The sequence below is a fragment of the Podarcis erhardii genome, assembly GCF_964252035.2.
Source record: "Podarcis erhardii genome assembly, chromosome: 3".
Taxonomy (NCBI): Eukaryota; Metazoa; Chordata; class Lepidosauria; order Squamata; family Lacertidae; genus Podarcis; species Podarcis erhardii.
The window spans coordinates 34,811,449-34,838,972 of NC_138507.1; the positions used below are offsets into that span (position 1 = coordinate 34,811,449).

Here is a 27,524-nt window from a genome sequence, read left to right on the forward strand (position 1 = left end):
AGTTATAAAATACAATTAAAAACTGTACGGCATCTAGCACAGTACGTTACAATTGCCCCTGAAAGAGCAGATGCGCAGCCTGGGAGTCATTTGGGACTCTCAGCTGTCCATGGAGGCACAGGTCAATTCTGTGTCCAGGGCAGCTGTCTACCAGCTCCATCTGGTATGCAGGCTGAGACCCTACCTGTCCGCAGACTGTCTCACCGGAGTGGTGCATGCCCTGGTTATCTCCCACATGGACTACTGCAGTGCACTCTATGTGGTGCTACCTTTGAAGGTGACTCAAAAACTACAACTATTCCAGAATGCGGCAGCTAGACAGGTGACTGGGCACTGGGACTATATAACACTGGTCCTAAAGGATCTTCACTGGCTCCTAGTACGTTTCTGAGCACAATTCAAAGTGTTGGTGCTGACCTTTAAAGCCCTAAACGGTGTCGGTCTGGTATACCTGAAGGAGCGTCTCTACCCCCATTGTTCAGCCCAGACACAGATCCTCAGAAGCGCTCCTCAGGTTGCAGAAATCTTGCGATCCGACTGGACTTCCGCAACGGATCCTGTCTGCAACCGGAGGTACCACTGTATTTTCTTTTTGGTTGTATGCTTTTTGATATATTTTATTTATTGTGTATGACTACTTTTGTTATGTTTGTAATTAAGTAATTTTTTCAGCATGGTTTGAACTATGGAAGGGTGGCCTATAATTAAACTTATATAGTGGCAGTGGCGTAGCGTGGCTTGTCAGCACCCGGGGCAAGGCAAGTAATTTGCGCCCCCTAACCCGTGGATTTGCGCCCCCTAACCCTAACCCCCAGATGTTGCGCCCGCTCGCCCCGTTTCTGGCGTGGCCAAAGAGTAGACGGCAATCCACCTGTCTGCCTCTCGCCGCCTACCACTTCAGGAGGGCGTCAGGATGCGAAGCCATCGGAGGCGCCTCTGGTCACTCCCCCTGCAGGGAGAGTCAAGCAGGACCCCGCGCACCCCGCCCCCTAAAGCCTTTCCACGCTCGGTAAGGTTGGCCAGAGCAGCGCCCCCGCTCCATCCCCCCTCCCCAACGCAGGACACGTTTCCCTTCTCCAAACAGGCAGCTCCCTGCCACCTTCTTGATCGCACATCTCTCCCCCCCGCCGCAGGCACGCAGAGTGCGCCGCCCCTGATCCCCAATTTTGGCCTAAGCTGAAAAGGGCCCTCGTCCTGGGGCCCAGCTGAGCCCCGGGGTGCCCCCACTGCCGTCGGCAGGTTGAAGCCTTTGGAGAAATTTCTGAAGAAGCAGGGGTCTCACTTGGCTGCCCGGGCTGGCCCCGGGAGTTGTGGGCAGCTGCCTCGCAGGCAAAGCGTCTCCAAGATCCTGCTGCCCGGATTCCTCAAGGAGCCCCCTGAGGAGCCCCCCGAAGGAGGCACGGACACTGCTGGCGATGGGCAATGGCTGGAGCTGCGCCCCCCCCCGATTCCTCTCTGCGCTCCCCAACGTCCTTCTCCTCCGAGGAGCTGTCCCCAGGCCGTGGCAGAGGAGGCGAAACCCAGCTCAGCCGGCGTAAATCCCCTTTGGAGAGAGAGAGGGGTGGAGATTCTTCCCTCCCCACCTCTGCGCCCAGCAAAGCGAGGCGCGTGCCCTTGGCCCCCGCAGGGCTTTCCCCAAGCCGACGAAGCGTCCCGGCTTGCTTGCAATCTGAATCTCTCCTGTTTCCTCCGCCAGCCCGCAGCCTCTGCCTCGTCTCCTTCGCCTTTGCCACTCCGTGCGCCCTGCGCGCGCGCCCCCTATTCGCCAGGCTGCTGCTGCTGCCGCCGCTGCAAGCGGGAGTGAGCCAGGTAGGGGCAGAGAGCTGCGAGTGCGCCCCCCAAAATGTTGCGCCCGGTGCGGCTGGCACCCCCTGCACCCCCCACGCTACGCCACTGTTGCCACCCACAAAACAAAGCCTCTGTAACTCTTTGCTGAACAGATGTAAAAGTTTCTTTTTGGATGTTACAGACGTTCCCCATGTGACACCATTACATCAGAAGCTATTCTTTCATGGGGGAATAATTCTTAGAAGACTCAGGCACTAGTTCACAATCAGCCAATGAATTTGCCCACAAATTGGTGAAACTGCTCCTGGATTAGATTTTTGGGGGCCACAGCCCACTTTGTCAGATGCTCTGGTTCACAAAGGCCTTATGCCACATGTGTTAAGTCTTTAAGGTATCACCAAGCTTTGTGCCTGCTTCTTGGGAGAAAGAGCAATGATAAACCTAGACAGCATCCTAAAAAGCAGAGACATCACCTTGTCAACAAAGGTCCGTATAGTTAAAGCTATGGTTTTCCCAGTAGTGATGTATGGAAGTGAGAGCTGGACCGTAAAGAAGGCTGATCGCCGAAGAATTGATGCTTTTGAATTATGGTGCTGGAGGAGACTCTGGAGAGTCCCATGAACTGCAAGAAGATCAAACCTATCCACTCTTAAGGAAATCAGCCCTGAGTGCTCACTAGAAGGACAGATCGTAAAGCTGAGGCTCCAATACTTTGGCCACCTCATGAGAAGAGAAGACTCCCTGGAAAAGACCCTGATGTTAGGAACGATGGAGGGCACAAGGAGAAGGGGACGACAGAGGGCGAGATGGTTGGGCAGTGTTCTCGAAGCTACGAACATGAGTTTGACCAAACTGCGGGAGGCAGTGGAAGACAGGAGTGCCTGGCGTGCTCTGGTCCATGGGGTCACGAAGAGTTGGATACGACTAAACGACTAAACAACAACAAAAAGCTTTGTGTGGCAAAATACACACCTCTCTGAAATTTGTTTTTGGATCACAGCACTTAACTACATGATGGAATGTAGCTGTATTGTAAAATTAAAAGTCCATGCAAATAGAAAACTAGATACTAGGGAGATCATAGGTATTAGGTTAGCTGTCTGCTTGATATGTTATCTTTGTACTTGAATTGGTTTTCTTTTCCATGCACTCCCTCACTAGTTATGCAGTGCAGGGGAAATTTTATCATCTCACCCAGATGTGTGTTTTGTTGTTGTTAAGTAGGCCTCAGAGGAATTTACTTCTGAGTAAACATGTTTTGAATTGCACTATTAGTAACAGCAGTCCCCACAGGCCTCTGGGATTTAGGGAGAGCTAAGCGTGTGATTTTCTGTGTACTATTTGAGCCTTAGCACCTCTAAGCTATTTTTAATTTATCTCCAATTTAAAAAAAACAAAAATCCTGCACTTCAGCAAGCACCTTCAAATTAAGTGATAGGCCCTCTTAAAGCTAGCAGCACACAGCTGTGCCCCTATTTCAATGGTTATAACATTCTCTCTCAAACATATTTATTTAAAATACATAAAAGGAGGGGGGTAGGGGTGGAGGCGGAACACAAATGAATTTCCTTAGGAGACCTTTTACGTATACAAGCTCCATGTCCTAGCGAAAGGCTCTTCAGGCTGCCACCCCGCAGGCATTTGCCGGGAAGCAACTCCCATTGAGCTAAGTAGGGTTTACTTCCGAGTAAAGCGTGCGTTAGGTGGTGCACCGTAAACGTTAAGAAAAGTGAAACCCGGGGGAGAGGGTCGCACGAGAGGAAGATATTATTCAGCAACAACAGTCAGCAGCACAAGTCTGTACGCAAGAGGAAAAGAAGAAACAAAAACAAATTAACCGTCCCACGCTCAGAAATATGTTTATTTATTACGCGAGATGGAAGGCAAGCGTCCAAAGCGCACGCGCAAAGCCACGCGCAGGGTAAAACAGCGCCGTCACGTGACCTCGGCCTCCGGCTCTCACTACCGGACGCTTTCAAGTGAGGCACGCGGCCAAGCCGGCCCACGAGCGGGAGAGACCACCTGCTGGACGGGAGTGGCGGGGGGGGGGGTAGTACTGTATTTCTTTCCCCCTTTAGCCAGGCGAAGCAGTCCCGCCCGCCCGCCCGTTCTTGTCTCCGCCCACTTCCAACTCCCACCCCCTCCGCGTGCCCTTTCCACTTCCGCACAGCAGCAAGCCAGACCGCCTTCCTTCCTTCCTTCCTTCCCTCCTCCTCCTCCTCCCCCCCCTCATCCCTCCTCCCCGGCCTGGGGCTGCGGAGCAAGAAGAGAAACGTAAGAGAAGGGAGGGGGAGGGGAGAAAAAGGAGCGGGGGGGGGGGGAAGAGAGGAAAAGAAAAAAAAAACAGTAGCCGGCCAAGAGAGGGAGCGCGTGCCCCTAGCCGAGGCAGGTAAATATAATCTCTGGGCGGCGGCGGTGGTGGCGTTAGGAGAGGGAGTCAGGAGCGCGGCCTAGTTGGGAAGCTTCGCGCGGCGGGGGCTGAGGGTGGGGGGGGGTTACTATTCGTAGTGAACGGATCCGGCCTCGCGCGTGCAGCACTAACCCCCCCCCCCCCGCCACGAACGAGCCTCCGCCCGAACCCCCCGTCATCCGGGTCTTCTGGCATTCTGTTTTAACCACCGCCTTCCCCCCCTCCACGCCGGGGGGGGGCTGCCTCTTCTCCTGACCCCGCCCCCTCCTCGTGCGCCCCCTGTCAGGCTTCCCCCAGGAGCAAGGGCCCCTCGTGCTCCCCTTGGAGGGGCTTCCCCATCCCTTTCCCTTCTGTTCCGAATCCCACTTCGCTGCTCCCTTTGGGGGCTGCTAATTCATCCCGATTTTCCCCTGCGGGCGCCCCCCCCCCCAGTTTAACAGTGTTAGCTAGCCATTTTTTAAGCCATGGTGGTTTACTCAGCAGTAAGGCCAAGCGAGTCCAATGAGACTTCCTCCTTGGTAAGTGTTTTAGGATTTCGGCCTTTTTTTTTTTTTAGTGTAGAATTGTTTATTAAAGTATCTGTTAAACTGCCTTTCATTAGTTAGCTATAGTGTGCTTGGGGGTTGAGGGAGAAGGGGTGGTGGTTCCCAGAGGTCATGCAAGCATAAGACCCAGTCATAATAGCTTAAAAATGCAGCAGGGCAGATCAGACAACTAAAATGCTGTCACACAGAAAAGTGCTGTAAGTCAGAAGAAGGAAGCCCCCTTGAGCTCCATAGAACTTAACTCTCATGTGTATAGTAGGGATGGAGAAGCTCTGCTTCCTTGGATGTTGTTTGACTCTAGCCCCCATCGGCCCTAGCAAACATGGTCAGATGTCCAGGCCAGGGATGAAGGGAGTTGTAGTGTACTGTAGTAACATTCGGAGGGACACAGATTCTCCAAATCTGGTGTATCTCCATCTCTGTGTTCACCCAGCAGATTTCATTCCTCTGGTGATGGTTATTTATCAACATGCTTGTGCAGTGTGTGTGTGTTGGTCCAGAGTAACTACTGTTCTTCAGGATCACTTGGACTTGCATTATCACACTTTACACCTAAGCATGCATTGAAAAGGTAGAGAAAATAAGGGTGGCTGAGTATTTTGGTGAATAACTAATTGGCAACAAATGTTCTTGTGTATACACCCTTACCTTTGCCTTGCTCCAAAATCTCTGCCCATTCCCAAGTGTTCAGAGTGTTCAGCCAGTAGTGTCACCTGACTTTTTATTACATTACTCAAGCCTATCTTCACCCTCCCGCTCACAGTGATCAGCTGCTCATATGCTCGTTCCTGATGGTTTGTGAATTTGCTACAGTAGTGTGGTCTATACGTTGATGTCTTTTTCTTAATCATCTGCAGATTAGCTTCTCTAACAAACCTTGGATGTTTTCACTGATATTTCTTACTGATTGCATCCTAAGCATTTCTGGCCTTTCAACTTGAAATGTGCATATTTAGAACCTTCTCAAGAATTAGATTTTTATACTTTTAAAGTGTAAGTTTGAGAATTGCTCAGCCACTTAAAAATCTTTCACCAAATGTAAGATACGCTTTTATAGTATAACATTTTTATTTATTATTTATTTTATTTATTTAATTTTATTTATACCCCGCCCTCCCCGGCCAAGACCGGGCTCGGGGCGGCTAACATCAAAAACAATTGATTAAAATACTACTTAAAATGCAGCCTCATTTCAGTGGAAGCCCAGATTAAAAACTGTTTGGGGGGAGAAAACGTCAAATCTTCACCAAGGCCAACTATCCAGACTGGTCCTACGTGGGCCAGAAAAGCCAGGGAAGTCCTAAAAAAGGGATTCCATCACAGAAGGAAAAGGAAAGAAGGGGAGGGAATCAGGCTGATTCCAAGCCAAACACCAGGTGGAACAACTCTTACAGGCCCTGCGGAAAGAAAGCAGATCCCGCATGGCCCTGGTCTCATGAGACAGAGCGTTCCACCAGGCCAGAGCCAGAGTTGAAAAGGCCCTGGCCCTGGTTGAGGCTAATCTGACTTCCTTCAGTTTTTCAGACTTGCTTTACAATAACTTTTAGCACTAGTTCATGATGTAGTTCTTCATTGATGTATTATGTGTTTTAATGTTGCTGGTTTATGGTTACTTTAAGAGCAAGGTTTTTAGGGATGCCTAAAACATACTCTGATCCATCTAATGATATGGAGAATTGGTTTGGTTGCAGCATTCAGACATGCTGTGAAAAGGCTGCAGATCCCCCGCCCCTCAACTTTCCATCTTGTTCCTCATCAACTTCCTCTGTGATCAAATGCTACAGATATTGTTATTATGCAGTTATAGCTATCACATGTTCAGGTCTTAATCAGCCCAGACCAGTTGTGTTTATTGAGGAGCCCTACTGATTTTTTTTTTTTGGGGGGGGGGGAATTTACAGAAGCCGTAGTTCCACCTTGTAAATGGTAATTTTATGTCTTGTGTGATCTGTGGCCAGAAGGGGAAACTTCTCAAGAATTAAAGCACAAGGATGAATTATAGTTGGGCATGAGAAATGTTACTGCTGCACATTTTGCTGAGTGCATCCATAGCACTTGTGTGTTTTGTGATCTCTCAGTAGCCAGTAGGTAGGGTGTGTGTGTGTATGTGTGTGTGTGTGTGATATATATATATATATATATATATATATATATATATATATATATATATAATTACAGCCTCAGTGCATTGGTTGCTTATTCTGTAGTGTGTATAATGAGCTAAGATGGAGAAAGTACTTTGATTCAGGAAAAAAAAATACAGTATTGGAAAGTGTTGCCACAAAATAGCCATGCCACTGAAATTATGTACAAAATAAGCAACAGAAAGGGATGCAGGTCATGGCAGTTAAATTGATCTGAAATATTAATTGTATTAATTTACAGATAATTTTCAGGTTGACGTTAACTGGAATTTCCTTTTAATCTACTTTGGCTTGTAAATAAAGTAAGAAATTCTTACTGTTGTTGGTACCAGTACTGTGTTATCTGTTTCATTTCCGTTGCATCTCTCTACCCCAGCCATAAAAAATTGTTCTTGTTTCCCCCTGTACTGTTCCAGTGCTGTGACCTTGCATGTTTTCATGTGGAGCACCCTTCTCACTGTAGAACTTCAAAGATTTCTCCCCTCCTGCCCCAACATACACATTTTAGAGTAGAGTGCTCTTTTGGACTGTATCATCTATATGCCAAATCGATGCCCTAAAGGTTTGAAGAGAGGTCTTTAGTAGCTGCTTTGCAGTCTTGGAATTCATTTTCCTTAGAGTTACATAGTGGTTCAAGTCTCAGTGTTTATTGGATACACTATCAGACTGGAAAAGGGTTAAGCAGATGTACTTTTTAAAGTACTTCTAAAAACATGGTTATTTTATTCTGATGGGTTCATGGTGTCATACTTTTAAATCACCAATATGTGTGTTGAGATCTAGATAATGAATGAGATAGAAATTGATAGAAATAAATGAAAATGTGCACTACCCCAGTCCTTAAAAACTACAAACAAGTTTGCATGCTTTTAGGCATTTTGAGATGAAAACAGTTCGTTCTGTGTTTGGAAGAAGTATCTTGGTTGTATGGCACATTTGTCTGGGCTAGCTTGGAAGACGACAAAATGAAACTGCACACCTGACTGAATTGTTCTAGCCATAGATCCTTGTATTCCGGCTTTTGATTTCCTGCTTGATTATGTTGATGACTAATGAAGTGTTTCATATGATCACCATGGCTTCTTTTAGCCTTTCAGGAAGGCAAGCCAAACTTGGTGGCCCTATATTACAGCCTACTGGAAGGCTTATAAACATGTTGTTTTTTGCACCCCCAAGCAACACAGGTGGATATACCATAGTTGGGACATAGCTCCTTAAAAGTTGTTCAGATTTGGTAGTTTACCCTCAATTTTTGGAAGTGTAGACAATTCAGTTGTGCATGAACAATGGTCCAAGCATGAATTCTTTACATAGAAATTCAATTTATTTCTATGGTACTTACTTCAAGCAAGTGTGCTATGGATCAAGGGAAACTGCCCCATATGAAAGAGCCTGACTTACTTTGGTTGAGGTTACTGAAATTTCAACTATGGTTGCAGTGTGTTGATGTGTGTGCTTTTTTAAAGGGGAAGTGGCAGAGCAATCTAGTATTGTTTTAAAGTACAGCTGAACAAGTGAAGAAACTTTAGCTTGGAAGTGTTGTTTCCTTAATTTTGGAAATTAAACTTGTTGACTTGAAATCCATTGTGATACAACATTGATAATATTCTGTATTATCTGCATAGGCAAATCTTACTCATAGTGCAGTCCTCCACAAATCATGAGTACTGACTGAAGTTATGAAAACGTGACCTACTACTTGTGGTTTTGCTTAATCACCTGTTGAGTGAAATTGTCTGGGGTTTGTAAGGCACAAGACACCTTTAGTGAGATTGAAATTAATATGACATTCAAATTCCACTTTGGAATCTGTAAAGGTGGATTTTGAAATCAGATATTGGCTTAAATATTTTGAATCACACTCGTGGGTGGGTTCTTATTTAATGTTCACAATTCATCCTTGACATTTTGAAATGCATTTTTAATCGTAGACACTCTAATCAAAGAGAAGGCAACATCTTTTTTTTAAGCAATTGAGAATTAACTGAGGCATAAGTATATTCATCACTGCAGTTCCATTTCTGCTGTGTTCTGGCTCTGTCCTGGCATCTAGAGATTGTGGGTAGCGGATTGTGGTTGCAATTGGACCCATGCCAGTCACAAAATGTGCCTGGCACCTTGCTAATTTCGAACACTGGAGATAGGCCTTTGGTCTAATTCAGCAGTACTATCCTTGTGTTCTTAAGGCACTTAAAAACAGCAGAAATTATCTAGAATTGTTGTGATTTCCTGAGAATTGTTGAGAGATAGCTTCTTCATATGAGCTTGGGCTGCTTGGGTCTCCTCCAATAGTGGGTCTATAACTTGCAAATGGTACCTTGAAGATTATGGACCTCATAAGGCTTTTGCATATCTTTTAGAATCTCTTGGACTGCAGATGATCTGGGACACCTAACTAATGTTAAATTGAGTGGAGAATAATATTTTTGTTTTTCGTTCTCTGTAATATTCCTTATATTGATAGCAGTTGCAGTGCACAATATGTAGTGCACAGTATAAAAAATTGTAGGGACTGGTCACTCTTTGAGTTTGGAAGATTGCTTTGATATTTTACCAACTAGAAGTTACCATTCCCCCTAGGAGTTAGCCATGAGTGTTGAGTGATGGATACTGGTGGCAGAGAGAGCATAAGGGAATGGGGGTGTCTTTTGCCAAAGACTCCCATTTGCAGACATCGGCTAACTACACAGAATGCTTCTATTTGAAAAATGACCCAGCTTCTACAGAGACAAGAGCTGATATAAGATAGATACAAAGCTTCTGCTTAGACAAATGCTCATTAGAGCATTCAGAGACTTCAAGATTTTTACAATGATGCATTGTTTCAGATAAGAGTCCTTTACAGGTGATGCCTTGTGGACGTAGCCCTTTAAATAGGCAAGATGAAGTAACCAATGCTGGTTCCAAAGTTGTAAATGTCTTGTGAACAGAAACAGCTTCCTAGTGTCCTTATAATAGGAAACAACAGTGTACCTTGTGGTATATCATAATTACTGCCAAAGGTTTTTGTGGCAGACCTCAAGCACAACAAACTCTCATTTAACTTGAATTGAATCCTTACAGTTGGTGGCTTCAGTCAAGCAGTTCTATGACAATGCAGTTAGTGTTATGACTTCTGCATAATCAAATTGAAAAGCAACAATTACCTGAAGTAATCACATTTACCTAATTAGAAAATGGCTTTCTTTCAGTAGGCAACGCTTTAGAAGCTTTGCCAAAAGTGTGGTGGCCATGATGCTTTTGAGTCTTTAGTCTAGTTTGCAGAGATTCTAAAAACTTGCCCAACAATTGAAGGTTTGACTGTTGAAATTGAAGCTTATAAGGGGCAGTTCATTCATCCCCTGTACATTTCCATAGGATTTACTGTTTTCTGTATGCAGACATAAAACTCTGCTAAGATTCAGCTCTCCTTAGACTTGTTGCAGTTGCCTATCATAACTGTAAATGGTAGAGTTTTATATGCTCTTCATATTAAAAGGGTCTTTTGAATTGAGGCTGGTTTCAATGCAACAACTTATGTCTGGAGAGTCTGTGCTGATACTGTTTTATCTTGGATAAGAGCTTCATAAAAGCTTCTCTAACTTTTATAATAAGGCTTAATATTATTTTTCATGTATTAAATTGAATTAATCTAGGAATACATATCTTAACTTGTTTTGGATTGAAAGATGGCTGTCACATTATGATGGCAGATTTTGACATATCTGAGATACTGATTCTCCCTTCAGATTACAGTTTTTTTTCAAGTTAATATACAACTTAGTCAACTTCAGTGGGGATTTAAAAAGATTAGCTGCCTATTTGGCAAGATGATCAAATAAGAATCATCCAGATTTGAATGCTTTACTTTTTAATGTAAACCTAGGGCTGATGTACACTTCTGGTGGCAAATATGGGTCTGCAAAACTTGACTGATCCTTGCAGCTAGATAGGGGTGGGGTTTCAGTTTCTAGGGGAATAGAAGCAGGTGGGTGTGAGGTACTTAATTCTTCCCTTGCTGCTTTTGCTCACATAACAATTCTTTTCTCCACAGTTTTTTCTCATTTTATATGGGAGACCCCATACCTGGGAAACTTTACTGAGAGAAAAAGAGGTGCAGGAGGGGGTTTCAGGGAAAAGCAGTGGGCAAGGGTATGTTCTGAGACCCTTTACAATTATTTTACTTCAGGCTTCTCAAAAATAGTTTGCAAAGTTAGCAAGTGGGGAGAAACTACAGTGCTTTTGTTCTGTAAATATGGCCCCCTCCGTGGATGGGGTTACCATGTGTGCATTCGACCCATATATAAAGTTTACCAAACCTAAAAGTAAACTGCTAAGTTTTTTGTTGTTGAAAAATATTTTAAATAAAGCAAATACAGTTTTTTTATAAAAAGAGAAAGAAACCATTTTTGAAGAGGTATTCAAAATAGTAAAAAGCCAGATCAAATTTATTATTAATTTTTAGGTAATTTTATAATTCATAGCTTATTTTTCTTATGGTATTTTTCTTGTCTTTCTATAGGGATTAAAGACACACAGGAGTCTTCATGGATATAGTTGATACATTTAATCATTTAATTCCTACTGAACACTTAGATGATGCCCTATTTCTAGGATCCAACGTGGAGAATGAAGTCTGTGAGGATTTTAGTACAAGTCAAAATGTCTTAGAGGATTCGCTGAAGAACATGCTCAGTGATAAGGACCCTATGCTAGGATCTGCAAGTGCTCAGTTCTGTTTGCCTGTTTTGGATAGCACTGATCCCAATTTCCAGATGCCTTGTTCAACAGGTAAATCTTAATATTTTTTAAGTATACACTTTTGAATAGAGCAGAAGCTGGTGGTGTTCCATTTTGCTCTGATAACATGAATCCTTTCCCCCCGCTCTGCTTCATGGCTTGGAGTCTAAGGTTAAACCACTAGTTTTCCTTCACTTCACTTGAGGTAACCATTATATTTATTGAGGAGCTTTAAAATAAGTTGTGGAGAGGAATAATTAGGATTATTTTCAGATAGTGTTTATCTTACTAAAATAGGGATTTGGTTTGCATAGCATTGCAGTTTTAGGTTGCACTTGTTTCAGAAAGCGTACCTCTTGATTTGACTGAGGTACTTTCATTTCATTTAACACCTAATTTGTATACCGCCTTTCTATATTCCTATACACAAGGCAGTTTGCAAACTGAAGAAGCAACAAAATAAAAACATCACACACCTAACAATCTGATCCAATACAAAAAAGTCATGATCAAAGCATAACTTTAAAATAAACAACTTGTATTGAGTAAAGCAATATTCAATAATCCATTAGAATATAATAGTAAATAATAAAATTAAATATCAGCAAATAATAGTTAAATAGTTTGCACTTAACAATTGCAATAAATAATTACTAAACTATAATCAATAAAACTGATGGCAAATTACCATGCATAAAATACCACAAAACATACAGCACCATGTAAAAGGATCAGATTGAGAAACAAGGACACACAACTTATGAAGCTATTAAAAAAAAGAAGCCCTGAACTCTTCTTCTCTCTTCCCAGCTGTTTCTGTTCTTCTCAAAGTCATTGTCTGGGAAATACACCTAGGGCTGGAGGGTGGGGCAAAGCAGGTGGGAAAAGCCATTGCCTGATGGCCAGCACAAGCTCTCTCCCCCCTCACTGTTCTTCATTTGGAAACATCTCTCTTATGAAGGCTCCTCGCAGTGGCAGCAAATTGTCGTTAAAGGGTTTACAGAGCAGATTGGATATGCATTCATCAGATAGATGGTGTTTCAGTGCAGAAAGTTTCCTTTGGATGACTTTTAGGGTATTTACTGTAAAATGGTTCTCTTGTTTGGGGTGGCTACTGTGTTAAATACTTTTAATGTTAAAATTTGATCATTCTATGGTGGTTCCCTGTGTAATGTCATCATAAATGATAGTACCTTATGCAGCAAGTTGACTGCCAGCCAGGAACAATGGGGTTGAATGGAGCACAGAGCCACTGGGCCCTTCTGCTTCCAGTGGTCAGGACTGGAGGTAGGAGGTACAGTGGAAATGTTATTTTCCACTGCACCGTTATCAGGCTGTCTTATACTGGCAGTGAGTGATCTACCACCTTTTTTTAGGGGTTCAGGTCAAAGTTGTTGAGCTTTTTTTAGAGAGGGGAAGTGCAGCTGGGAAAATAGAAGGAGGATCAAAAGACTGCTGTGGATCTCCCTCTTCCACTGACTGGCAGTAGCTCTTCAAGATTTCAGGCAGGAGTCTTTCTTAGTCCTACCTGGAGATGCCTGGAATTGAATTTGGGACTTTATATATGAGAAGCAGATGTTCTGCCAATGAGCTGCAGCCCTTCGTGCAAAGGAACACCTCTTTTTCAAACCCATGCAAGCATTCGGTCTCCCTTCTAAACAAGTGTTTAGCCACCACATGATCCTAACATTCTGCTTTTTCCATGTTATTGTTGCGGGCAGCTCCTGTTCACCCAACTCCTCCTTGAATATTAGTGTGGAAAAGAATAGGAGGAATTTCATGGCATTTATTTATTTATTATTTAACCATTTCTATACTGGTTAATTTAATATACAAATGCAATTAATTAAAAAACAACACAGTGCAGGGTTCATAAAAAGCAGTGTAAACCCACACAGCAGTGTAAAATCAGTAAGCAACACTTTAAAATTAGCAAGGAGTATACAAGATAGCTTTAAGAACTAAAAGCAAGGAATTTAAAAAGCCTGGGAGAGGAAAAAAATGTTTTGCATATAATTGAGCATTAAAAGTGCTGATGAAAATTGAACTTCCATCCGAAGGCAATGTGTTTAAAACTCTTAAAAGAAACATTGGTCAGACATAATGATTTCCAGAGGGCTAACCACCTTAGGCAACAATTCTGTAGTTGCTTACTTGGGAATGAATGGGGCACATTCAACTCAGTAGGACTTATTTCTGAGTAGGATTGTATAGGAACTCTCTGTTAGTCTGTTGCAGCAACAGTTTTGAACCATTTTAAGACTAACTTGGCTTCTGATGAAATTGACTGTAGTCCACAAAACTTTATACCATAATACAGGTGTTAATCTTTAAGGTGCCACACTACTGTTTATTTGTTTTCATGGGTCACAGTGTAGCAAATGCTGTTGTTTTGAAGAAACAGTTGAAGAAACTAGTCTTTAACTATGCTTTTATCGTCTTTTAATCAATGAACCTTACACTAAATGGCCTTAGTAGAAAATTACTGAGTACTTTTCCAGTCCAGGATTCCTGCTATGGCCACGGTGGGCTCCTAATAATGGTATTTTTATACTTGGAATTTGGTTGGGGACAGAACAGTTACACAGAGATGCAGAAAAAGCAACCCCCCGTTATTACTTTTTGGTAGACACTGACAATTTCTTGCAAATATTGTTGGAAAATAGTAGTAGCTGTGTTGACTTTTCTCTTTTGATCACTAACTTTGGCAGATTTTGTAGAAATGGAATTGATCAAACATTTTACTAGCAATTTCGCTTATACTTCCATCTCTTCCCCATTAAGTTGTGCATGCTGAGCAAGCGTTGGATGTCTAGTCAGAAAAGTCACAGTCCTAGCCAGAAATAGGTTGGTGGTAACCAACATGGCAGTGGCAACCTTGGCGTTCCAAATTTCAGTGGCACCCTGTGTGATGCCAAAATCTGCCCCCCCCAAGCCCCACTCCCTGTCTCTCACCTTCTATTGGATGTCATAGTTGTGGTGCCTCATAGTTGCCCCAGTGTGACTGCACCATTTGTGCTCCCTTAGATCTCCCTTTGAACATACTGTACCTTGTTGAATGCATGATATCTAGCTCCCTGGAATGCTGGGGTAAGGGAGATACAGTTTATAGAAGTTTCTGAAGCCCCTGGGGCACTTCACAGTTTAGATTTGCTGTATCAAACTTAACTCTAGTAGTTTGTATCCAGTGGTGTCCTTCAAGCTGAAAGGTTGTTTTTTTAAATCCAGCATAGATTTTCAATCAGTAGGGAGGTGGGAGGAAATCTTTCCACTTCCTGCTCCCCCTGCAGCCACCCCACTCCATCTCCCATGCTATTGTAAAAGGTCTTTCAGTCCTTTGGAACAGAGTTTTGGGGGTGTGCATAGTGGAGGGGGAATCAGCAAAAATAATTTCCTTTCCCATTCCACTGATAAAAGCACCTGCTGGATCAAACAGTCTTTGATTAGTGTGAGGGACACTATTGGATTTAACAAATTTTTTTAAGAACCTGACATGCATTATGTTATAACTTAGCAGGTGGCATTGATAGTTTCCATTGTCAGCTTACACTTTTCTGAATTTTCAGTGGGCAAAATCTAATAGATAGTTGAGTATCCTAGGGTATAGCGCAGGGTATTTTTTTATCTGAAAGACACTGAGGCATTTGTACATGTAGATTTCATAAATCTATTTTCTGCTGAGCAATAAGCATCTGTTTCCAGTTTAGGCCTGCCTGATCTTATCTTGCTGGTGTTCTTGGTTGAATAGCAGATGGCGGCTCTTTTTCCTTTGGCCAGTGGATGAGGTCTGAGTTTCTGTTTTCCCTTCCTTCTGCATTCTTGGGGCAATTGGTAGCTGGAGCTGACAATTCTTTTGGCAGGTGTGGGGAAAGCATTTACCCTTGAGCTCCCCCTTCTATTCTCAATGGATGGGATGAGGCTGGTCTCCTCCTTAACATGATGTTCTTCCTGGGATGCTAGAGGAACACCTTCCCACTGGCCCTTGGTATCCTGGCTGATCGTACAGAGCAGAGTGTGCTGCCTTTCAGTTCTACAGCCCCATTTTTTAATTAGCTGGCATAATATAAAGGCATCCTGTATATTAGGGTTGCCACACGTTTGAATTTTCCCGGTCATATCGAGAATACTGCAGTTGCAAGCAGCGTCTGGGCAGAAATCGGCTAAATGTGTTGGAAGATCTGGACGTATGGCAGCCCATGTTGGCTGGGTCATTGTTGCTGATTTTCCTTAGAAATAGCTCAAAAATGTCATTTCTTTGCAGTTTTGCAAAAAAAAGCTCAATTTTGGCTCAAAATACGAAGTTCAACAACTTTTTTGTCTGGATTTTTACTTTTTGAAATATGGTAACCCTGCTCTATATATAAACATTGATGCCTTTTTCCTCCTTACCCTAATATTTGCCTCTAGTAGTTTGCACTGGTGGTTGACAGTTCTTACAGACCTACCATTGCATTTCTAAAAATATAGCTTTTAATATTCTAAGACCTTTGTTCTCTGAGCTATCCTCCTAATGATATAATAGCAAATGGAACTTTTTTTTTTGTATTTGCTTTGATATATGCTCCTAAAGGGTGTTTACAATCTGACATCTTATTCCATGTCTTTCTCCCTTCCCCTCATCCCCTAGCTAGTGTAATACTAGTTAGCATATGCTTCTATGCTCTTTGGCTAGGATCCAGAGTTTCATACAACTAATTCTGTGCGCCCACTGGGGCTTTGACTTGTTTGCTGCATGACAAACTCAGGAGACTTTCCCAAGCGTGAAAGTTTATTGAAGTCAGAAATAATTTTTAAATAAACTTTATTGAATTTATTAAAATCCACTGGGTCACTGGGTGAAAGTTCTTGGGTTTCTTTAGATGCTGACCATTGTTTCGTAGTGTGGTGAAGCTGTCCAGCAGGTTTTCTGTTTCCCTTGGCTCTCTTGCTTAAAATGCAAGGAAGACCCAAATGGATCCTGCTCTTCCATCAGTCTACCTAATCAAGCGAATGACAAATGGTGAGCATTGTTAGAGGCATTTACCTTTATACTTCTCTTGGGAATGGTTTGGCTACTTGACATTTCTCTGCGTAGAGCAACTTCTGGATGCAGGTGCATGGAGGAGAAGCTTTCTGACATGGCATATCCAAACTTACAGGCAGGGCAATATCCAGGTGGCATGGGACCCAGGGCCCCCTGTTACATTTTTATATAGGTGCAAGTCTGTTTCTGAAACAGTACAAGGAGGCAGAACCAGTGCTAGAAATTCTGGTATATCAGGTGGTCTCCAAATGGCACCTTGAATCTTATGTTGTGGTCGCTACAACAGAATATCTGTTCGCTAGGGGTTGGATGAAATGGCCCTTGGGACCCCTTCTAATGCTACAGTTCTATGATTCTATGATCTCTGTAGCTTGCTCTTATAACAGTTCACTTGCCCCAGTATGCAAGAAGGAGAAACATGTACAGTGGAAATTAAAATGGTATGAATTATGGAGCAGGATAGAGCTTTTTAAACTGTGGTTGCCAACATGGCGCCCAGAAAGCTCAATGTATTTGCAATTGGACGTGCGCCAGTGCAAAAGGCATCTGGCTAATTTTGAACACCTTGGAGCAGCATACAGTCCCATGTCTCAAGGATTCTTCTAGATGTTTGCTCTTAACTCCTTTAAATAGATGCTGGGGAATAATAATAATAATAATAATAATAATAATAATAATAATAATATAATTTATTTATACCATGCCCATCTGGCTGGGCTTCCCCAGCCACTCTGGGTGGCTTCCAACAAAATATTAAAGTACCGTAATACATCAAACATTAAAAGCTTCCCTAAACAGGGCTGCCTTCAGATGTGTTCTAAAAGTCTGGTAGTTGTTCTCTTTGACATCTGGTGGGAGGGCGTTCCACAGGACGGGCGCCACTACTGAGAAGGCCCTCTGCCTGGTTCCCTGTAACTTGGCTTCTCGCAGTGAGGGAACTGCCAGAAGGCTCTCGGCACTGGACCTCAGTGTCCTGGTAGAATGATGGGGGTGGAGACGCTCCTTCAGATATACTGGACCGAGGCTGTTTAGGGCTTTAAAGGTCAGCACCAACACTTTGAATTGTGCTTGGAAATGTACTGTGAGTCAATGTAGGTCTTTCAAGACTGGTGTTATGTGGTCTCAGCTGCCACTCCCAGTCACCAGTCTAGCTGCCGCATTCTGGATTAGTTGTAGTTTCCGGGTCACCTTCAAATGTAGCCCCAACTTGAAATTGTATACATACAAAATACACATTATACTACCACCAGGCCAGCAAAAACAAAACAAAGAACTTTAGAACTTTAGGGATTGTGTTATAGCAGTTATTTCTAGGACACATGCCATATCCACTTGCTTTGTACAATAGCTTTGCTAATAGCAAAATGTAAAATTGTATTTAATGGTATTCTCCAGTCTTTTCAAATATTACTTGCTAATGCATAATACTGGCAGAGCCAAATGGATATGTGCCTTTCTTTACCCAAGTGGTTTGAGTTAAAATTTCAGAGGCAAAGCAAAATGTGTCATCTGATGTTTGGAAATTGGTAGGTAGGCAGTCCCACCCACCTGTCTAAATGGCCCATGAGGATTAGGCTATTAAAGGATACGGATTACTGACTAGAAATGCCTCCCTACTGGTTCCACGTTTAGTTCTTCCAAAGCATAATCATTTAGTACTTGTAGAAACTTGACTCTTTGTTATGACTACATTTTCTTTTATGTTGTCAGATTTCTGGTAGTTGGAAATCATCCCTTGTTGCTTCATTTCCAGTGCATGTTGCATTTCTTTCCTTTGGAGTTTGGTATATTACTTTTTTCTGGTGTTTGTGTGCATGTATATTTATTTAAAGCATTTTTATTCAGCTCAAAAAGCTCCTATAGTCGCTTAAAGGTAAAGGTAAAGGACCCCTGACAGTTAAGTCCAGTCACGAAAGACTATGGGGTTGCGGCGCTCACAGCGTTTGTCCACAGACAGTTTTTCTGGGTCATGTGGCCAGCATGACTAAGCTGCTTCTGGCGAAACCAGAGCAGTGCATGGAAATGCCATTTACCTTCCCGCCGCAGTGGTACCTATTTATCTACTTGCACTTTGACATGCTTTCGAACTGCTAGGTTGGCCGGAGCTGGGACCGAACAACGGGAGCTCACTCCGTCACGGGGATTCAAACCGCCGACCTTCCAACCGGCAAGCCCAAGGCTCAGTGGTTTGCGCCACCCACGTCCCCTCCTATAGTGGCTTACATGACATCAAATAAAAATACAATAGTCATTACCAGTAGGTTTACACTTAAAAGACATGATATAAAATGGATTGGGGTATGGGGGAGAAAACAAGTAAGCTTAGGACCAATTTTTAAAGTTATATAGTAGTTCCTGTGAGACCCCCTGGAATGGAAATAACTGAGGGAGAGGAGCAGCTCAGTGGAGCTGGTCTCTCAGTAGACCTGATGAAATATCATGTTCACTGTCTACTTCCTTAATTAAGAAGATACTGTATTTTAAATATTTCCACATTATGCGTGTGATGATTCCTAATCCAACTAATTTACTTTATTGTCCTAATCATTTTGTTGTTCATTTATTCTAGAAGATAATGACAGCAAGTGCTTCTTAACCATTATGTTTTTCTGTTTTGTTGCATCTGAAAAGGCCTTGAAATTATGAAAATCCTCTTTTCTTTAAAAGTTGCTGTCGTGTGCGGGATTTTGCAGTTAGGAGGCATTTGTTCTGGTGTCTTGGAACAGTTGCTTTTGATTTTTTTTTTCATCCTGTATCTTTTTGATTTTTTTTTACAAAAATGTGCAGAACATTAGATAGCAGCTGATGTTCCTGTGAATGAAAATGGAGATTATAGTGAGGAATGTAGGATGCCTAGGGACAAGTCTATTCACCCGCTTACTTCACAGTATATGAAACAGTAGGGCAGGGTGGGGAGAACTCCATTCACCCTTCCTTGTTGGATAGTGGAGGCTTGCAGAAGTATTTTTCTCTGCTGCCTTGTTACAAAGTCTACCTCTTCTTTCTGAGTCTCCAGATTGGTAAAGATGAAAGTGAAGGGAGATAGAAGGGGTTGTATGTTGAAGATCCTTCCCTGCCCGCCGCCGCTGCTTTAATATGCTGTTCTCCTTTCTTTCCTTTTAATCCTTGTGGGTAGTTCTTTTAAAAATGCAGGTCAAAGTGAATAGAAGTATGAGCAGGGGTATCTCTTAAGGGGCCAGTTTTAACATAGGGCTTCTCAGTTGCTGATTCCTAGGGTGCATATGACATTGATGGAGTATGACTGCAGGTGTCAAGATAACTTGTGTCAAGATGCTGAAACTATTCTTAAAGTGACAGTTTTGTAGAGAAGTATAGATTTTTGGCATATTTCACTATAACTTAATATACAGTGGTACCTCGGGTTACATACGCTTCAGGTTACATACACTTCAGGTTACAGACTCCGCTAACCCAGAAATAGTGCTTCAGGTTAAGAACAGAAATCGTGTTCCGGCGGCAGCGGGAGGCCCCATTAGCTAAAGTGGTGTTTCAGGTTAAGAACAGTTTCAGGTTAAGAACGGACCTCCGGAATGAATTAAGTTCTTAACCCGAGGTATCACTGTATTTATTTTGGCCTGAAGTTGAATGAGTTTTAATGTAGTTTTAATGTATTTGTATACACTGTCTTGTCTACAAGGCTTGAATCCAGTGTAGTGCTAAGGAACTTCCCTGTAAGCACAATGATTTCTACTAGCACAAAAGGACTTCCCCGCTGCCACCCCCCGCTTGCCCCCAGATATGTTCTGGGTTTTTCCCTACCACTTCAAAGCAGATTTGGGGTGGGGAGGGGGGAAATGGGATGACGGGGTTGGATATCACCCATTAAATGCAGTATATAAATAATTCAGATAAACAAATTAAGGAGATATTGAGTGATTAGCTTTGCCTGCAAAAGCTGTTATGACTCTCTTAAATAAAATTGTGAATCCTAGTGTAGGTAGGAAGATGCCAAAATGAAACAGATTTTTGTATGGGTGCTAATGGAAATGTTCACACTACCTCCTACAGCTTTGTCGCATGTAGGGGAAGAAAAGTTGGAGAAGGATTAGAATTAAAAGTTTCTTAGGGCATTGTGAATAATTGGCAGTTGTAATCATATTTGAAAGTGTGATATTCTGATGTCTCCTTTAGTTTGTTGTTTTGGGGTATGTTTTTTTCTTCTACTTTTTTTTATAGAACTTGTATTTTGTAGATTATGTTGTTAGGCCATCTAGAAATAACAGGCCAGGAGGTAAAAGAAACATAAGGACAAAAGCACCAGCTACTTTCGAACGAGTTTATGTCATCAGGGCTGGATGAATTGCATCCCAGGATAGTAAAGGAACTTTTTGATGTACTCTCGGAGTATCTGTCTAACACAGACCTTTATATCCCACCACCTGCCTCATGGGCAATCCAGCCCACTTGCTAAAGTTTACTCCTGAGGGAGGGGTCTGCTTTGCCAGTGCATTCACCACAGGGAACAGAGTGGGTCTAGTCACTCCATGGATGAGCTTGAGGGTTCAATCCTAGAAATGAATTGATTGATGAGTATCTTGCAGCTCACATAACTGGAGGGCTGTTGAGGTTGGCTTAACAGAAGTTGTGCAGGTCTGACTTACACTCTTCATGTGTGAACTGGCCTTAGTAAGGGGGTAGGAATATGGCATTTAACGTTGATCCTGTGCATTTTACATGGAAATAAATCCCACTGAGTTCAGTGGGGCATATTCCAGTTAAGTGTGCAGAGGGCTGCAGCCCTAGGCTATGGTTCTCAGTCTCTGACTGGGAGCTTAGCAGGTGAGTCATCTATTAATAGTTCTCATGATGCAGACTAACATGTTCTGGATTTTAAAAATCTAAAAACAAATCTCTAAAATTAAAAAGGTAAAGGAGATTGTCACTTTTGGATCAGCTCTTTCCATTGTTAAATTCTCTTTCTCTTAGGTGGGAAGGGACAGTGAGGGGACAGCTGATCATTTAAGGACTGAGAACTTCCTGTGGCAAATCAATAAAATGTGAGTCCTTTAAAATTGGCTATGACTCTTTCTCAAGGACCATGTATGAGAAATATACTGCTCTGGATGACTACTTATTTTACCTGCCCAGTGGGATAGTTTGTATATCATGCTTCCTAATTATCCCTTCAGTCTTATTTCTCTCTGTGCCCCCTCCCCATGCATCATTTCCCTTTAGTTAGTCTAAGTCTCCCAGCTACTTTCATGAGACTGCAGCCCTAATAGATACTTTTAAGGTTTAGGATTTTTATTTCTATTTTTAGTTGTTGGACTTGATGATATTATGGATGAAGGAGTTAAGGAAACTGCCTGCCGTACCATTGATGAAGATGATCTTTCACCTAACAGGAATTTGAGGGACCAAATGGATGGAACGTCAGTCAAATCGCCAAGAAAATCTCCACGTCTAATGACACAAGGTAGGTCTTCTGAGGAAGTTCACATTTATAGACAGCAAATCTCTGCATTTGATTTAGTGTGGGCTGATCAGTGTATTAGAATCTTGGTTCACTGTTGAGTGAACACATTCAGATACCTAAATGTAGTTATATATATTCTTTCTTCTTGTGTTTTATCACTTATAAATGCTTCAGATTTATATTTTAAGTGGAAGTACATTATTTGCCATCAACAATCTTCCCAGAGATAATGAGAAATTGTTAATGTGTTAAGATAAACTTAGGATCACAATGTTAAGTTATATGAATAAGCTTATCTTTAGTTTACGATGCAATCCTATGCATGTCTACTTTGTAGTAAGTCCCATTGAGTTCAGTTGTGCTCATTCCAGGTAAGCAGGTACAGAATTGTTCCTTTTGTCTGTTATTTGGCAGCTAGATAAAAATACTAAACACTTCATTTGTCTTTTTAATAGAACCAGTACGAAGTCTGCGGCAGAGCACACTAGCCAAACGTTCAAATGCGTCACCATCTGTTAACCCCAAAAAATCAGCTGTGAAGTCTGGATCTGCTCAAAAGGGAGGACTGAAACAGCAGGATAAAGGGCAGACTAAATGGGAAAATAGTGGTGCCAAAGAGCATCCAAGAGATACTGAGCACAGTCGTAATGAATCCTGCCAAGAACAAGAGGCACTGGAAGTATCATCATCACCACCACCACCACCTTCTAGCAACGCAGAATGGGTTGCGTGTTGTGCAACTTCAGATGAAGTGAAAGCAGATAGTGAACATAAAATTCCTAATCAGGCAAAAATAGAGGAAGCAGCTAATGAAGTAGGGAATTCTTCTCACTTACCAGGGACCAGTTCCCCAACTAAAGAAACTGAAAGCGTGACAAAAGTTGTGCTACCCTATGGTAGTGATGGAGTAGGCTTGGAAGCACCTGCCTTTACAGAAACTAATAAAATACAAAGTAACAGTCTAGTTAAAAATGAAGGGAATGAGACCATGGTTAATAAGTTCACTTCTGAAATGCCTTCAGATGAAAAGGCAAACATTAAAACTGAGGAGCTGAATGAAACTAAAATGGATGAGGAAAGCAAGGAAACAGGGAAGGCTGATACTCCTTTTGTTACAACAGCTTATGAGAATGCAAGTGAAATTCAGGAAACCCCTTCAGTTCAGCCCAGTTTTGTAGATGGAAAGCCTGCCTGTGCCTCAAGCTTGCCAGCTCATCAGATCAGCTTGCCCGATGACAGAAAAGAGCCCTCAGATGACTCTAGAAAAGCTGGGTTGAAAGATCTTCCTTTAGGTAGCATGGAACCTGACCAGATTGATTCAAAAGTTGTCAATACCACTTCTGCCAAATCAGAAACAAATACTTTAGAAGATGGTATTGCTCAGTACATTCCAGTCCAAGCTATACATCAGGAGCCTGACAGTGTAAAAATGGGAGTGCATGAGTCACCAGGCTTGCAGGAAGATGGGCATACTGGCATTTCATCAAAATGTGTAAAACATTTGAAGCCCAAGCACCCCAAGTCCAAACAAAATAAAACTACAGCTGCCCAGCAGAAAACAGCTTCCGTAAACCAAGAGCTACACAGCAAAACGCATACTGTGTCAGCTGTTTGCAGCCAGTCTTCAGTAAGTCTGAAGCATCAAGTGGAGGAGCATGGGGATCTCCAGCATTTTCATAAGCCAGTGAAAGTTAAGAAAAAACATGCAGATAAAGATGTGAAGGCCCAGGGCTGCGAATCTGGAATGGCCTTAAAGAAGCCTCTGCAATTGTTAGGGAAAAACATTCCACGGGGCCAAATCCCACCACAGGTACGGAAGATGTCCGCAGAGAGAGCAAGTGACAAGCCTTCCAGCCATCATTCGATTTCAAAAGAAATATCACACACAGTGTCGGGACCAGCACATCCTAAACAGGGGCAATTAGCACACCAAAACCAGAAGCAGTTACTGAAACACCCCCTTCTTAAAGCCAATAATTGTGTTAAAGAAGAAGGAGGAAAAAGAGATTCCGCAGGTGTGCCTCTGGATAATTTGAAAGAGGATGAAAAAGAGAAACTGAAACTCAGAAAGTTAGAGAGGAATCTTCAGCCTCGACAGAGGAGAAGCAGCAGAAGCCTTTCAGTAGATGAGCCTCCGTTGTTCATTCCAGATAATATCTCTACTATAAAACGAGAGAGCTCGGATCACCTATCTCCCACTGAGAGCAAAAGTCTCTGGGTACCTAGTAAGCAGTGTGGGTTTTGCAGAAAACCGCATGGCAACAGGTGTGTGTGTGTGTGTGTGTGGGTATATGTTTTTGTTGTTCAGATGTTTCAGTAATCAGATAGCTGCTTCTCATGTCCTGGAGTCTAGCACCCAGACTATCTTTTTTAAAGTAACCACAAAAGCACCCTGTCAACTTTCCAACATTATAGGCTCTTGAGCTACACTTTCTTAAGAAATTAGGGTAAACAAAATAGTGATGAGCTGTGATTACCCAGCGTAATAGTTTGAGTCTATTCATGTTTACACTGAAATAAATCTGTGTTCTGTGCCGTCTGTGGCATAGTAAGTGTGCTTCATGTTGCAACATTGCAAAATAGATATGCAGAAGAGGTTTCTCTGGAGCATTTCCTGCTGCCCATCTCACAAAAGACCAGGCAATCTGCTGGTCAACTTTGAACAACTTCTGTGGGAGCTGCAGTAAAAAAAATGATAGCTCCAACTGGCTGAATAGCTGACATGCTGCATAAACATGATGCATAATTTTTTGGTATGGGGGATAGTAACAGTGATGTTTGCTAGATGGAGGTATGTAATTTTCTATGGGATATGTTGTTAGCTTCCTGATTAATACATTTGGTTTATATTTAGTAAACAAATCTAACCAAAAGTATACAATAATAATTTTACATAGTATTTAAATATCTCAAAAAAGTTTTACCCCCTGTAGTGAAAAGTAGTTGGAACTAAAATATTTAATCAGGAAATAAAATTGCTTCACTTACGTTTGATTAGGAAATCAAGCTCACTTAATGTGTTTTTAAAACGTTATATTCAAAGCTTTACTTGAAAATGACACACTTTACAAGTACAGTGGTACCTCGGTTTACGAACTTAATCTGTTCCAGAAGTCTGTTCTTCAACCAAAACTGTTCTTAAACTGTGATGTGCTTTCCCTAATGAGGTTTCCCGCCGCCAGTGCCCTTTTACCATTCGGATTCTGTTCTTTTTTTTTTATAATAATTTTTATTCAATTTTTAAAACACATAATTAAAAAACAAAAACATCACAAAATACAAACAAACATAAACAACTCAAACATAAATAAATTCATAATCTTATTTTCTTGTAACTTCTTTCAATCGACTTCCCCTTACCTCCCTTTCGCTGCATCCTTATTTTAAAATTTTTTAGCAACCCTTTAGTCAGTTTATCCATTTAGTTCCCTTCATTAAATTCCCATAAATTTGTTAATTACAGCTGTAGTTCTCTGCTTCTTACCCCTTGACATCTTAGCACTCCTCAATTTTACAACAGTTTTTAAGATATATTTTAAATTTCTTCCAGTCTTCTTCCACTGCCTCTTTCCCCTGGTCACGAATTCTGCCGGTCATCTCTGCCAGTCCCATGTAGTCAATCACCTTTGTCTGCCATTCTTCAAGAGTAGGTAGTTCTTGCATCTTCCAATACTTTGCCAGAAGAATTCTTGCTGCAGTAGTAGCATACATAAAGAAAGTCCTATCCTTCTTTGGCACCAATTGGCCAACCATGCCCAGGAGAAAAGCCTCTGGTTTCTTAGTAAATGTCCATTTAAGGACTTTCTTAATTTCATTATAGATCATATCCCAGAATGCTTTCACCCTCGGGCAGGTCCACCATAGGTGATAAAAGGTACCTTCATTCTCATTACATTTCCAACATTTATTATTGGGCAAATGGTAAATTTTTGCAAGCTTGACTGGGGTCATGTACCACCTGTAAATCATTTTCATTATATTTTCTTTTAAGGCATTACATGCCGTAAACTTAACACCAGTGGTCCACAACTGTTCCCAGTCAGCAAACATAATGTCATGACCGATATCCTGTGCCCATTTAATCATAGCTGATTTCACCGTTTCCTCCTGTGTATTCCATTTAATCAGCAAATTATACATTCTTGACAGATTCTTAGTATTGGGTTCTAACAGTTCCGTTTCTAACTTTGACCTCTCCTTCTGAAATCCTATTTTCCTGTCCTCTTTAAAAGTCTCATTTATCTGATAGTAATGCAGCCAATGTCGAACTTTGGACTTTAGTTTTTCGTAACTCTGAAGCTTTACCCTTTCACCTTCATATTCTAAGATTTCACAATATTTTGGCCATTTAGAATCCATATTAAGTTTTTTCACCCCCTTGGCTTCCATTGGTGACAACCACCTGGGAGTTTTAGTTTCCAGTAGATCTTTGTATCTGCTCCAAACATTATATAATGCTTTTCTACATTCGGATTCTGTTCTTAGACCGAGGTAAAGTTCTCAAACCAAGACACTATTTATGGTTTTGCTGAGTTTGTAAACCAAATCGTTCTTAAACCGGACTGTTCTTAAACCAAGGTACCACTGTATTGAAGTTGTAAAAATTTAAACAGGATGACTTAATGGCTTATGCTTCCCTGACATTATTTAAAAGTTAAAGAATTGGGGAGTTGTATTTCTCATCACTAATTGTGTCACATGATAAAAACAGCATGAGCCTATTAAAAAAAATAAGTTGGAAAACAAAAACCTTTAAAGATTATTTTCATAGGTCCAAAGAACTCTGTATTCCCCTTCTTACTGGTAATCATCTAAAATAATAATTAACACTTTGAAACTGCCCATTTTGCCTGGTAGTTTAGCCTTTTATTGTGTTACACATTTTGTGAAAAGAATGGATTTTAAGAAATGGATTTATCACATCAGTGCTGGCATCTGGAAACATTGATTGGCTTTGTTTGGACATCATGCAAATCATAGTATAATGTGATAAAAATCTGGTGTAGCTCTGAGGAGATTGGAAACTTATTCACTTCTGGTTCCTGTTAATCACAGTTTAGTGTGTTGTCCTAACCCTAAACTGTGATGAAGTTAACTAGTTCATTTAAAGAAATATCTTCATATCCCATTTTTGAAGTTGACTAACAAGCATAATAGACCTTAATCAGTTTGTTGGTTTGGACAACATGGCAAGTGATAGAAAAGCAACAAGGGAAGCAAGAGTTTCTGAACTCTTTTATGGCCATATGGCTTTTATGGAGTGGTGAGAGAGTGTGAACCTAAACCTCACTGTAGCTTGTTCTTGTTATGCTAAACTGTGGTTTAACATGATGTCTGAACTGAGCAATTCTGTGCATAGAAATTTGATTTTTTATTTTTTTAAAAAAAGGATTCCGTAATTTAATAGATACCTAACTGTTGGTAACAGTGGTATCTCATTCTTCTGATGAAAACGTTT

The 27,524-nt window shown here is 41.8% G+C and overlaps 1 protein-coding gene across 16 annotated transcripts in view; it reads left to right on the forward strand.

The window, feature by feature from the left end:
• The first annotated feature begins 3,846 nt into the window (after positions 1-3,846).
• Positions 3,847-27,524, forward strand: part of PHF3 (PHD finger protein 3) — a 45,149-nt gene continuing 21,471 nt past the window's right edge. For 2 of the 16 annotated variants that reach the window (XM_081856662.1, XM_081856673.1), the window contains exons 1-4: positions 4,104-4,177; positions 11,389-11,657; positions 21,911-22,066; positions 22,522-24,331. In XM_081856662.1, the coding sequence (XP_081712788.1) occupies positions 11,414-11,657; positions 21,911-22,066; positions 22,522-24,331 (2,210 nt within the window). In that variant the 5' untranslated portion in view covers positions 4,104-4,177; positions 11,389-11,413. Of the gene's footprint in view, positions 4,063-4,103; positions 4,178-4,486; positions 4,717-11,388; positions 11,658-21,576; positions 21,648-21,910; positions 22,067-22,521; positions 24,332-27,524 lie in introns of those variants that run through there. The other 14 variants (XM_081856670.1, XM_081856674.1, XM_081856672.1 and 11 more) reach the window with 14 other exon arrangements.